Source organism: Elephas maximus, chromosome 4 (assembly GCF_024166365.1).
Source record: "Elephas maximus indicus isolate mEleMax1 chromosome 4, mEleMax1 primary haplotype, whole genome shotgun sequence".
NCBI lineage: Eukaryota > Metazoa > Chordata > Mammalia > Proboscidea > Elephantidae > Elephas > Elephas maximus.
Window position 1 is genome coordinate 82522481 of NC_064822.1, and position 14240 is coordinate 82536720.

General features: G+C 34.7%; 1 protein-coding gene across 20 annotated transcripts in view; it reads right to left on the reverse strand.

Annotated features, from left to right (window-relative positions):
• The window catches only part of SOX5 (SRY-box transcription factor 5), a 1155824-nt gene that overhangs the window by 334158 nt on the left and 807426 nt on the right, over positions 1 to 14240 (reverse strand). For all 20 annotated transcript variants that reach the window (XM_049885159.1, XM_049885160.1, XM_049885146.1 and 17 more), the window contains one exon: positions 7946 to 8156. In XM_049885159.1, the coding sequence (XP_049741116.1) occupies positions 7946 to 8156 (211 nt within the window). The remainder of the gene's footprint in view (positions 1 to 7945; positions 8157 to 14240) is intronic.

The window sequence follows — 14240 nt, forward strand, 5'->3', positions numbered from 1 at the left end:
CATTTATTAAATAAATATTCTTGTCATGGCAAATTTCTCTACCATTAAAACTCAGTCTATTTACATTTCTGTATAGTCAAAACACATAGCTGGGCATCTTGTGTATGTAAACAAAAATACAACTTAATGGTTCTGTACTCAAAAAGAAAAAAAAAATTTCAATATAAGGCTTTTAGATGCTTGCCTTGGGCAGTTAATATTCTGTTCTTCCATACAGACCCTCTGTCTCATTAATTTCTCAGTGTCTTTATATTACTCATTGGCAAGTCACTCCTCAGCTGACCTTTTAATATATTTGTTGGCGGAAAATACATTAATGAAAACAGTCTAATGTCTTCATGCAATGGTGACGTCTCTTTTGTCAACCCTCCCTGCTATGGATGTTACAACTCTATTGTTCAGTCAGTGTAGCTTCGACTAGATATCACACTTTTCTCCAGGTTCCTAATACCTTTTAAAGTCTTCTGCTAAGCAAATTGGGGGTGGGGAGGGCATGTCTCCTGCTCTCCTTCCTGTCAGGAATTATTCACTACACTTCAGTCTGGCATTTACTCGCAAATTAAGAGTCTGTGCATCCATTTGCAAGCCAGCGTGATACACTGGGGGAATACCAAGGTCATCAACCAAGTTTACATGGAAGACATCATCTAAAGACAAACCTGTAAAAATACCTTAGAATACAATACATATCCCCATAAGCTGGGCCTTTCTAAACCATATCCCTTGGCTCAGAAACTGTCCTGGTCAAAATTTAAAAAGAAATGTGTGAAGGAACATGTCCTAACTCATTCTATCAGACCAAAATTTCCCTAATACCAAAACTTGATAAAGACATCACATAAAAGGAAAACTACAGACCAGAATTTCTCATGGACGTAATTGCAAAGATCCTCAACAAAATATTAGCAAATCAAATCCAACAATGCATAAAAGTAATTATACAACACAATGAAGTTGGATTTATTCCCAGTATATGGAAGTCTGGTTCGACATTCCAAAATCAATTAATATATTCAATCACATCAAAAAGCTAAAGAAGAAAAATCATATGAACATATCAATTGATGCAGAGAATGCATTTGACTAAATGCAACACTAATTCGTAAGAAAAATTATCAGCAAACTAGGTACAAATTTAAAAGAACATTTACAAAAAAAATTATACCCAATGGTGAGAAACTACATGCTTTCCCCTTAACACTGGGAACAAGGCAAGGATAGCCTCTCTCACTATTTTAAATAAAACATTATATTGAAAGTCCTAGCTAATACAATAAGGGACAAAAAGAAATAAAGATATGTAGATAAGTTAAAAAAATAAAAGTCTTTGTTGGAAAGTAACATGAAAAATGTATGTAGAAAATCACAGAGAGCTAACAAACAAACAAAATGCCTCAAACTAATAAGCGAGTATAGCAAGGTGACGGGTACAAAGTTAGTATACTAAAGTCAAATACTATCTTATGTATCAGCAATAAACAATTGCAATTTTAATTTAAAAACACAATACCACTTAGATTAGCACCAAAAATAAATAAATAAAATGCTTAGGTGAAAATCTAACAAAATATGCACATGATTTGGATGCAGAAAACTACAAAACTCTGATGCAAAATCAAAGACCCAAATAAATGGACAGCTATCAGCTATTCCATATACATGAATATAAAGATTCAATATTGTTAAGATGTCAATTCTTCCAAACTTTATCAATAGATTCAACACAATCCTAATCCAAATAACAAAGTTGGAGAACTGACGCTACCCAATTTTCAGACTTACTATAAAGCTATAGTAATCAAGACAAAATGGTATTGCTAAAAGAATAATAGACACGTAGAATAATTGAACAGAATAAAAAGCCCACAGAAATAGACCCAAACAAATATATAGTGAACTGATCTTTCACAATGGAGCAAAGGCAATTCTATGTCTTTTCAAAATAAGGTTCTAGAAAATAGGACATCCATATGCAAACAAAAAAAAAATTAATTTAAACAAAGATCTTACACCTTTCACAAAAAGTAACTAAAAATGGATTATACACCTAAATGTAAAATCTAAAGGTATAAAACTTCTAGAGGATGACATAATAGACTGATATGTCTGCAATGAGTTTTTAGATACAACACCAAAAGCATGATCTGTGCAAGAAAAAATTGGTAATTTGGGATTTATTAAAATTAAAACTTCTTTACTACAAAAGGCACTGTTAGGAGAATGAATAGACAAGCCACAGATTGGGAGAAAATATTTGCAAAGCAAGTACCTGATAAAGGACTTGTATCCAAATTATAAAAACAACACTTAAAACTCAACAATGAAACAACAAACAATCCAGTTTAAAAAATGGGCAAAAGATATGTATAGACACCTCACCAAAGAAGATACAGATGGCAAATAGGCACATGAAAAACGTTCAATATCATTTGTCATTAAAAAATAGGAAATTGAATATTACAACAAGAAATGCTTCTACACATCTCTTTGAATGGTTAAAAAAAAAAAAAAAAAACTGACAATACCAAATGCTGACAGGGATATGAAGCAAAAGGGACTCTCATTCCTTGCTGAAGGAAATTCAAAACGGTGTAGCCATTTTGTAAGACGGTTTGCAGTTTCTTGTAAAGCTAAATATAATCTTATCACATGTTCCAGCAATCACACTCCTAGGTATTTACTCAATTTAGTGAAAATATGTATACACAAAAACGTGCATACTAATGTTTATAAAAGTTTTATTTATAATGACCAAAAACTAGAAGCAACCAAGAGGTCCTTCAACAGGTGAATGGTTAAGTACTGTGGTACATCCATACAATGGAATATTCTTCAGCAAAAAAATGAAATAAGCTATCAAGCCAAGAAAAGGGGGACCTTAAATGTATACTGTTAATTGTAGAAAAAAAAAAAAAAAGAAGCCAGTTTAAAAAGGCTACGTACTGTATGATTCCAATTACATGACATTCTAAAAAAGGTAAAACTACACAAATACTTGTTGTAGTCCAGTACATTCCAACTCATAGTGACCCTAGAGGACAGAGTGGAACTGCCCCATAGGGTTTCCAAGGCCGTAAATCTTTACAGAAGCAGACAGCCACATCTTTCTCCCAGAGCAACTGGTGAGTTCAAACCACCAACAGTTCAGTTAGCAGTCAAGTGCTTTTAACCACTGCATCACCTGGTAAAACTATTTAAAAAAAAAAAAACAGTTGCTGTCAAATTGATTCCAACTCATAGTCACCCTATAGGACAGAGTAGAACTGCCCCGCAGGGTTTCCAAGGCATAGCTGGTAGATTCGGACTATCTACCTTTTGGTTAGCAGCTGTAGCTCTTAACCACTGCACCACCAAGGTTCCAGCAAAACCGTAGAGACAGTAAAATGATCAGTGGTTGCCCGGTGCTCAGGGGTTCGAGAAAAGGAATTAATAGGTGAAACATAGGGGATTTTTAGGGTGGTGAAACTAGTCTGTATGATACTATAACGATGAATACATGATATTCCTTTGTTTAAATCCATAGAACTGTACAACACTACCAAAAAAAAAAAAAAAAAAGTAGTTGCCATCAAGTTGATTCTGACTCACAGAGGCCCTATAATAGGACAAAGTAGAACTGCCCCATAGACTTTCCAAGGAGTACCTGGTGGATTTGAACTGCATACCTTTTGGTTAGCAGCCATAGCACTTAACCACTACACCACCAGGGTTTCCAACACTAAGAGCGAACCTTTATACATATAAAAAAAAAAAAAAATCATTTAGGACTTGGTCAGAGTTTCCCAGGAAAGAATGCAGATTGTGACAAAAGAATCTATCTTACAAACGTGTGGGACAACCTCACTGAAGGGGGTGGGGAAAAGGTGTTGATCTAAGTAACTATGGAAATTAATGAAATCTGTAAGACTAAAGGCAATAGGAACTGCAAATAAGCAGTTTATCCAGTTATTCATCTACTTAGACAAAGTTGCTTCCCATGGGAGATGGGTTAATAATTCTGACATGGCTATACATGTAAATTATAACTGAACAATTAGGTAAACGGATGGAGGATGGTGGCAGTCAGGTTTCTCAATGCTGGCTTGAGAATTTAGAGATAAGCAAGAAGAGAATAGAATGATCCATGTGGTAAATGATTCTAGTTGGAGACATCCATAAGAACTCATGTTTAACTTAATATAGATACAGATGGTTACACATAGATATATTTATAGAAATGTGTACATTCATGAGGTGGAGTCCCTAGATGGTGCAAACAGTTAAGCATTTGGCTGCTAACCAAAAGGTTGGCCATTCAAACCCACCCAAAGGCACCTGGGAACAAAGGCATTGTGATATACTTCTGAAAATTTAGTCATTGAAAATCCTATGGAGCATGGTTCTCTGACACACATGGGGTCACCATGAGTTGTAGTTTACTGAATGACAACTGGTTTGGGTTTTTTTGGTTTATATACATGGGTTAGTGGTGTACATAACAAGAGCAACAACAAAAACCCATTGCTTTCGAGTGGATTCTGACTCATAAAGACCCTATAGGACAGGGTAAAACTGGCCCATAGCGTTTCCAAGGAGCAGCTGGTGGATTCAAACTGCTGACCTTTTGATTAGCAGCTGTAGATCTTAACTATATACCCAAAACAAAACAAAAATAAATCTGTTGCCTTCTAGTCAATTCCGACTCATAGCAACACTATAGGACAGAACAGAACTGCCCCACAGGGTTTCCAAGGCTACAGATCTTTATGGAAAGAGATTGCTGCATCTTTTTCCCACGGAGCCATTTGTGGGTTCAACCAACTGACCTTTTGATTAGCAAATGAGTGCTTAAACATTGGTGCAGTGGTTAAGAGCTCAGCCACCAACCAAAATGTCAGCAGTTCAAATCTACCAGCTACTCCCTGGATACCCTATGGGGCAGTTCTACTCTGTCTATAGAGTCACTATGAGTCAGGACTGACTTGATAGGAAGGAGTTTGGTTTTTGTTCTGGTTATACATAAAAATAAAAAAACCAAACCCGTTCCCGTTGAGTTGATTCCAACTCATAACAACCCTATATGTATATATATATATACACCCACCCACTGCCATCGAGTCGAATATATATATGTATATACACATACACACATAGGGTCATTATGGGTGTGTATACATATATATATACACACACACATATATATATACCTACATACTCACACATATACAACTGTATATGTACAGTTTTTTGCTCTTTCAGCTGAGAGGTTCTAAAAGAAATGACATCCTATTCGCCAATAAAGGGAGCCAGGGCTTCCTGGAGAAATGACTGATACTAGCACTAGGGCAGGAAATATCTGAGTCTGTAGCATCCTGTAGTGGTAGAAAGCAAGAAAGTGCTAAAACAAACAAAAACCCACAATGAAGTCCATATTTCCAAGTGACCCAGAAGTCATCTGAAAGATCTTCCAGTGATCAACGATAATTAAATAAATTAATAAACTGGGGAGAAGAGATAATTCTCCCATGCAGAAGAATTTCAAAAAAATTAGGTAGATATCCACACTAAAGAAGGGGAAGAATAAATACCCACACCTTAAACATGAGTTGGCCATACTGACTTCCTTCCTAACAGCACAGTCTGAAAAGTGGGGGAGTAACTTTACAGCGGAGAAACCTACTACATACTTTTTCAGCGATCGAGGTTAACATCAACAGTCAAAAATCATATAGATGGAGTACCCTTGATATGATGCAATAAAAATGGTACTCCATATTAACAAGAGCCACAGTGTGCCTTTCTCCCCCAAAAGGAAACAACCTAGCTTAATCAAAAGAGAAACATCCGACAAATTCCAATAGAGGGACATCCTACAATATATCTGACCAGTAATCCTCAAAACTGACATCATCAAAGACAAGGAAAGTATGGGAAATTGTTACAGTCACAAAGAGCCTATAGAGACATGACAACTAAATATAATGTAGTATCCTGGATATTAGAACATAAAAAGGACATTAGATAAAAACTAAGGACATCTAAATAAACTATAGCCTTTTGTTAACTATATCAATATTGGTTCATCAATTATAACAAATATATCATACAAATGTAAGATATTAATATGAGAATTCTGTGTATTATCTGCTCAACTTTTCTATAAATCCCAGAGTGCTCTAAAAAATAAAGTCTACTAATATTTTTTTTTTTAATATATGTGAATTGTAACAGTGAATTGTGGCCATTATCCATACTTTAGAACATTTAGCAGCCATTTGTTTCCTCAAAGTATGTTTAATGACAGAGGAAATGCTCATTCTATGATGTTAAGTGAAACATAAAGGAGTACATAATTTATCAAGTATAAAGTTAATCCTGCAAAATGAAGAGAACATGTAGAAATAAAGATAAAAAAAGAAATACATTATAAAGTTGAGTTAGTGTATCAGAAACCTATTATTTTGGATGATTTTTATTTTCTTCCTTATAATTTTTTTTAACCATTCTAATAAAACCATATTATTTTCACTATCAGGAAAAAAACTCACCATATTAGAAAAACGAATACAAACAAACAAACAAACAAAAAACAAGGTCTCCAGGTATTCTCAAAGCCTCATCTCCACCTTGATGGGGATGGAAGAGCATAAACGAGTATGTAAAACAACAAACATCAAAAGCCTTTGGCTGACTAGATTAGTTCTAAAATTACTCCCAACTCCAAGATCATATGAATTACATAAATTTTAATCTAACCCCAATATTTCTCAGTTATGCATCTAGAAGGGACCCAACAATATCTGTTTATTATGTGACTACCGAATTTGCTGGTTAACACACTTTTGCGACAGATACATTTAGAAATTACCAATGTCCTAGCAATAACATATTAGGAATGAGCCCAACTCAGTGATACATAGTATATTTTGGAGGTTAATTATGTCCTTGCATGTGACTGTTTTTTTTGTGTGTTTGATTGTTACTTTTTGGTTTCCTTGTGTTTGTTTTAAATGTCCATCTGACTAAAACAAGAGGCATTTCCTTGTACACATTCATGCCTAGGACGGGCAGAGGTTGCACAGCAGTTATTAAGCATCAGTAACATGCAGAACGACAGAAATTCGTAAGTTTTCCTCAGAGAGTTGTTTCATTGGTTTGTCTGCTTTAATTTTATGATTAGTCCACATGAATATCATCTGTAGAATGCTATCAGTAACTATTAAAGGGATTTGTAAGATGAAATCCTAAAAGAAAGGAATCCTAGAAGTTGAACAAATGGAACTTTATTATGTTTAAAAGAATTAGAGAATTACTAATTTTTAAATATGCAACAGACTCATAGTGACCCTAGAGGACAGAGTAGTACTGCCCCATAGTGTTTCTAAGGAGTGGCTGATGGATTTGAACAGCTGACCTTTTGGTTAGCAGCCGAGCTCTTAACCACTGTGCCACCAGAGCTCAGAGTGATAATAGGCGTAGCCATATTAATTTTGGAATATACAAGAAATAGATCCAAGAACCAAGATAACATAAAATGTACTACTGTGCAAAGTTTACAGAATGAAATGAAATTGTAAAATGGTCCTCAGGATAAAATTATTGCAGTGGTGCAAACAAACATGCAGATATTTGGTGTGGAGGTTCCTGTTCAGGGCTCTCCTGCCACATTCTAGTCTGCAGTCTCTAAGTTTCACTCAATCACAACTTGCTTGTGTGTGAAAACAAGGAAGTCATCACAATGTAATATAATGATTACAATGTTTGGAGTAGGTATGTTTAAATATTTCTTAAAAAATAATATCCATCTTCCTAGTGTTAGGTTTCCATTTTGTCCAACTTAACTCTGAGTATAGTCATAAAATAGAACTAGAAGTTAATATCAAATTATTAAAATCAGTTGTTGTTAGGTGCCGTTGATTAAAATCAGTAGATAGTTAACAACTTCGTATACTTTTCCAGCCCTTACCTTCTGGCTCATTTTTGATGAGCTCTTCCATTTTTCTCTGCTTCAAGGTGTCAACGACATCAGCTAAGCTGCCCTTGCGCCGTTCAGGAGTTCCCAGGGCTGTACTAGATAAGGACTCGCCACTCTGTCGCCCACCTTCTTCTGCCTTCTGAGGTGAGGTAGATGAGTTGTGTGGGGCAAATGAAGACATAACTTTATTGCCATCAACTTCCTGAAAGAGAAGCAAAGAAAAACACACTTGTTTAAAAGCCAGTAATCATTTCTTTTTAGTTGGTGGCGTGACTTATTCAGCTGAAATATTAGAGAAAGAAGTGAAATGGCATTCTGCAAAAGCAAAAAGAATAAAGAAATTTAAAAAAATGAATACATGAACTTTACTGGCCAGCACTAAAATGAGCCAATGATCAATTCATAGGAGAAATCAAGATATGGGATTCTCCCCTTAAACGGAGTACAAATGGTAATGGCACCTATAAAAGCCTATACTGATCAGCTTATGTATCCACTTTGGTTTTGAGGGTCTCAGATTTTTCTCTGAACATTAAATGTAATTGTCATCTGCATTAAACATCCTCATGAAATTATCATATTTAAATAAATAAAAGTAGATATCATCTTAATTTTTGTTTTAAATTAGCTTAGGAAAGTGATTCGGAATTGACTCAAGGGCAATGGGTTTGGTTTTTGGGTTTTTTTGGAAGGTAAACTAATAGTACTCCTAATGAAAGTACTGTCATTTTGGTTCTCCAGTCCCCTCTCATGAAATAAACACATAAAAGAAAGCAAGCATGAGCCACAGAGTTTATTTTGACATCAGATAGGACTATTGTAAGTTCATTCCTATTTATGCTAAAGACATTTCCAATTCCATTAGTTATCTGAAGCAGCTTCTGCCAAAATTATTCAATACTCTATTTTATACTTTAAGTCTCATTTTCCCAGGAAAATAAAGTTTTTTGCAGTCTCTACTTCTTCATAATGACGTGTGTATTTGTATTCTGTGTTTGAAAAGAATTTATTCTGTAATTCTCAAATTTAAACATATTTTTGGTATTCCTATTGTCACTATTTTCTCTACAATTTCTAGCACAACTGGCAATATTTGAGGTATATATATATATATATATATATATATATATATATATATATATATAAAGATGCCTATAAATCAGAATTGCCTTGACAGCAATGGGTTTGGTTTTGGTTTGGTATGTATAAAGGGAGCCCTGGTGGCACACTGATTAAGAGCTTGGCATCAACCAAAAGGTGGCAGTTCAAAACTACTAGCTGCTCCTCTGGAGAAAGGTGTGGCAGTCTGCTTCTGTAAAGATTTACAGCTTTGGAAACCCTATGGCGAAGTTCTACTCTGTCCCATTGGGTCGCTATCAATTTACTGTCTTTTAAAAACCCACCCTTTTACACAATATAAACCCAGAAACCCATGGCCGTCAAGTTGGTTCTGATTCATAGGGACCCTATAGGACAGAGCAGAACTGCCCCATGGGGTTCCAAGGCTGTACATCTTTACAGAAACAGACTGCCACATCTTTCTCCTGTGCAGCAGCTGATAGGTTTAAACTGCAAGCTGAGCGCTTAACCACTGTGTCACCAGGGCCTCTTCTTCAAGAGTGATATTGAAATGATAAAGGATTAATTCCCTTATTTAAAGGTTTTTGTTGTATAATCTCTTACTTCCATTATCCATTTGTTGCCATAAAGCAGATCGCTCCTTAAAACATAAAGCTATACCCTAAGATCTTTGAGGAAGTCAGTCTTATCCTAAGTATATTTCTTAGCTCTGTGGCATTAAAGTATTTGTAACCATACATTTGAGTGTGTGTATATTTAATGGATAATACATTATACCTGTGTTTATACATTTCTTCTCTACCTATTAAGACATATTAATAATATCTGTTGACTTCAGAAAAGTGACAATCATATTGATTTGATATCTAACATTCTTAAGATTAATGTTATATTTTTGACAAGCTTAAAAATATTTTAAATGTACATGTTTTTATCAATGGTCCATAATACACATTAGCTGAGTTTCATGTGCACACTAAAATATAGTAAAATCTTGGTATTCATTTTCCACAAAAGATCTTTCTTCTATTTCTTTACTTACTCAAAAGCAGAAAGGCCCCAATTTCAGCTTCACTTTCAACAATTTTATTTTCTATTCATGATTTTCACATCACATGGTAAACTTTACAAATAAGAATTTGGTAGCTCGACTTCACTTTTCATAACTTAAAATTACATGTGTCTTTCTATAGCATATCTTCACTACAGGGAATGACACCCAAATTGCATGCGATGAACTCTACTAAATTATCAGAAAATGTTTCACAATAAAATAATATCCCGTTTTACGTCTCTAATCTTCTACATCTTGCAAAGAGGAAGAAAATATTTTAAAGAGTTTAACATATTTCATGAATATTCTAAACTCAGACACCACAACAATAGAACCGTAAGTTAATTAATAAAATATTACCTCTATTTCAAGCAGGAATATTTATTTTAGCACTATTTCACCTGTCTGATTACATTTCTGCCTCTGGCACTGTTAATCTCGTTAACAGCTTTACATAGTTAACAGCTGTTTCAGAGTGGGACTCCATTGTTCATTTGCAGGTGAAGAGCTCTTTGAGGAGGGCTACACAGTGGTTTTATACACAGTGGTTAAGTGCTACAGCTGCTAACCAAAGGGTAGGCAGTTCACATCTGCCAGGCGCTCCATGGAAACTCTATGGGGCAGTTCTACTCTGTCCTATATGGTAGCTACGAGTCGGAATCGACTCAAGGGCACTGTGTTTGGTTTTGGTTTGTACAGAATTCAGAAACCCTGGTGGTGTAGTGGTTAAGAGCTACAGCTGCTAACCAAAAGGGTGGCAGTTCAAGTCCATCAGGTGCTCCTTGGAAACTCTATGGGGCAGTTCTATGAGTCAGTAAACGACTCAATGGCAGTGAGTTTGTTTTTGAGCACGGAATTCAGTCAGGAAAGTCCTATCGTTTTCAGAGTTTCTTCCTTGGGATTGCATTTACCAATACTGAAGTAATGACTGCATGCTTCTCTTCACTTTACTGGTGGGAGAACACTCACAGAGAGTCTACTAACAAAAGCATCAGTGATCTAGACCTGCAGTATATATTTAATCAAGCTTTGTGAACTCAAAGGACAAGTTTCAGTATTTTGCAGACTAGCTCCCATAACTGTGATTTCTAAAGTGTAATGATAAAAGAGGCTTCTAACCTGTCAGAATGAGACTGGTAATCTTCCTTTGTTATCCTTGAGCAAGGTTTACTTTATTAATCTTGTCCCCTGTCACCTCTGCATCCGAGAGCAAAGGTAGTATCTGCCTAATGTAGCATTTATCTGCATTGAAATATCTTTTTTTAAAAATGCTTTTTTGTTAACTAATTCTAAAAGACAGCATTTTGCTAGGAACACTTTGGGAGAAATATTATTTCAACCTTAACATTCAAATTTTAATTTAGATAATGTGGCGATTAAATGTTAACGCCGTCTGTAAAAAGAAGAGAGTATATTGAATCCAATCAGATATATATGTTCGTTTTTTTGCTCAAATGATATCTCAGCCATGACTTCTGGCCTCTGGAAACACATTATCATGCTCACTTCTCAGTTCTATAAATCGAAATTAAACTCAAACTGAGTAATAACAAACATGACATTTAAGACTCAATCTATCAGACTATAATTGCTGGGAATTATAGTTTATATGTACTGAATACTTTGTGCCAGGCACTATTCAAAGTATCTTACGTACATTAGCTCAGTTAATCTTCATGGCAAGCCTAATTATCATCTCCATATTGTAGCTGGAGAAACTGAGGCAAGCAGACTGAAGTAAACGCCTGAGGTCATATGACAAATAAGGCAAAATAGAAACCAACTCCTAAGCCCTGCTCTTTTCCACAGTGATATATTGTTTCTCTCTTAAGGAGAAATAAAGAAAGAAAAGAAAATTTGTATCTATCAATCTCATGGTTGACAAAACATACTGTCTTCTTAATAAATACGAAAAAGAGAAATTTTCAAACCAGTATGTTTAGCTCTCAAAGAACTGATGCAAATGAGTTGAAGTTAATTAAACCAACTACGTTCCAGATTTATAAAATTCTGTCCCTTTAAATATCTGTTGTTTTAATCATGTTAAAAAAAATTAACCTTAAGTTTTGAAGAATTATTAAAACTGAACACAACATTCAGATCTCTAAGTGGCTCATCAGAGTAATGACACTCAGTAGTTTACAAGCTTTAAATATCTTCATAAAGTTTACATCTCTAGCACCTTTCTAGTAAAATAAAGTTTTGAATTCAAGAAAAAAGCCAGCAGGGAAGATTTAGATTATCATTAATTAGATTCTTACTAACACTAGTTCATTAATCTCTTAATTTTGGTATTGCAAAGATACCACACAAAATAAACTATAGATACAATGAGAAAGTGTTTTGGTGCACAAATTTTGACAAGGCCACACTATTCTTCCAGCAATGGACTGTTCTTGAAAATATCACCAGGAAAAGCAAATAAAAATTATCTTATGAATTGCATAATTTGGTTATTCCTTAAATTCTTTTAAAAAGTGCATGAAATATATGTTATAAATACATATTCTGAATCGAATTGCACTACTTATAATCTCTTTGGTTAAATCAGGAGATGCTAAATTTAATTTGGTATTAAAAATAATACATGATTACTGGGTTAAAAAGCTCTGTCAATTATTTTTAAAGTTTTCTTGGTTAAGATAATTTTTTATGAAAGTTCTGCACAATACTCTAAACCAGTAGTTCTGGTTGTTGGATTACATATTCCTTGGTGGTAGCTATAGATGATCTATAAATATATATGCACATGCATACACAGAGATATATATTCATGTAATAGTGCACACAGTTCTACATATAGTTTCATAGAGTTTTATCCCTTCGTAGTTGCAACCATGAACCTCCTCCTTGGACTCCCTAGGAACTCCTATGAACCACAGACTTCAGATGAAGAAGTTCTCACCTAAATGTATATCCTTCCAGAAATGTACTACGAACTCATCAACATGCATAATTAGATGATAAAAAAATGACCACTTACTATTGCTTGCAAAAAAACCCTCAAAGTGTAGATTTTATTGATATATTTTGTTAAGGTAAGCTTAGTTAAAGACACATTATCAATTTCAATTTTTATTGTTCTTAAGCATTTTAAAAGAGATCAATATTTTAACTAGACTTTAGTGGATAAAACATACATTGCAAAAGATTATTAATGGCAATCATAGTTTCTTATTTAGCAATTACCTAATGAAAGTATACATAGAAATTCGAAATAAAGATAGAACTGGTAATTTTTAGAAATGAAATGTTATAATTTTGAGGGCAAGTCACATCAGCAGAATTTTCAAATATTCCTTTTCCTGAAAACAGGATGTAAACATAAGAATGATACACTTGGCAAAAACTAACACTTCAAAAAGTTCAAGAGAGAACCCTGAGAGTCTATCTTTGGTTAACGTGATCAAATTCAGTATTCTGTGAACAGGATATGGTCACTTCCCAAGACCTGCAAAACAAAAGTCAGCACTCATAGACAAATCCCTGAATGGTACCTGTTACACTTGTGATTATGGCTCTATTAAAGCCATCGAATTTGAAACTTTACTTAATTTAAAAAAAAAAAAAAAAATTGTGATTTTGGAGAAAATTTACATAGCAAATTAGGTTCTCATCCAACAATTTCTATACATATTATTCAGCCCTGGTGGCACAGTGGTTAAGAGCTCAGCTGCTAACCAAAAGGTTGGCAGTTTGAATCCACCAGTCACTCCTTGGAAACTCTATGGGGCAGTTCTACTCTGTCCTATAGGGTCACTATGAGCTGGAACCAACAGTGACATTGGTTATTGGTTATACTATTCACAGTGTCCGCGTTCTCATTATTTCCACTCTGATGGTTCTGTTTTCATTAATCTAGCTTCCTTGCCCTCCCTTACCTTCTCATCTTTGGTTTAAGGTAAATGTTGACATTTAGGTCTCATTTAGATGATTGTTTAGAGGAGCACAGTATTCAGAGATGGTAGTATTTATTTTAAGAGACACTCTGTCTTTTGGCTGATAGGTGACCTCTACAAGTGGTTTGAATTCCAAGTTTAAAGGTATCCCAGGGCAATAGTCTTAGGTGTTCCTCTAGTCTCCACCAGTCCAGTAAGTCTGGCCTTTTTAAGAAATTTGAGTTTTGTTCTGTATGGGACTATCTATTGTGTC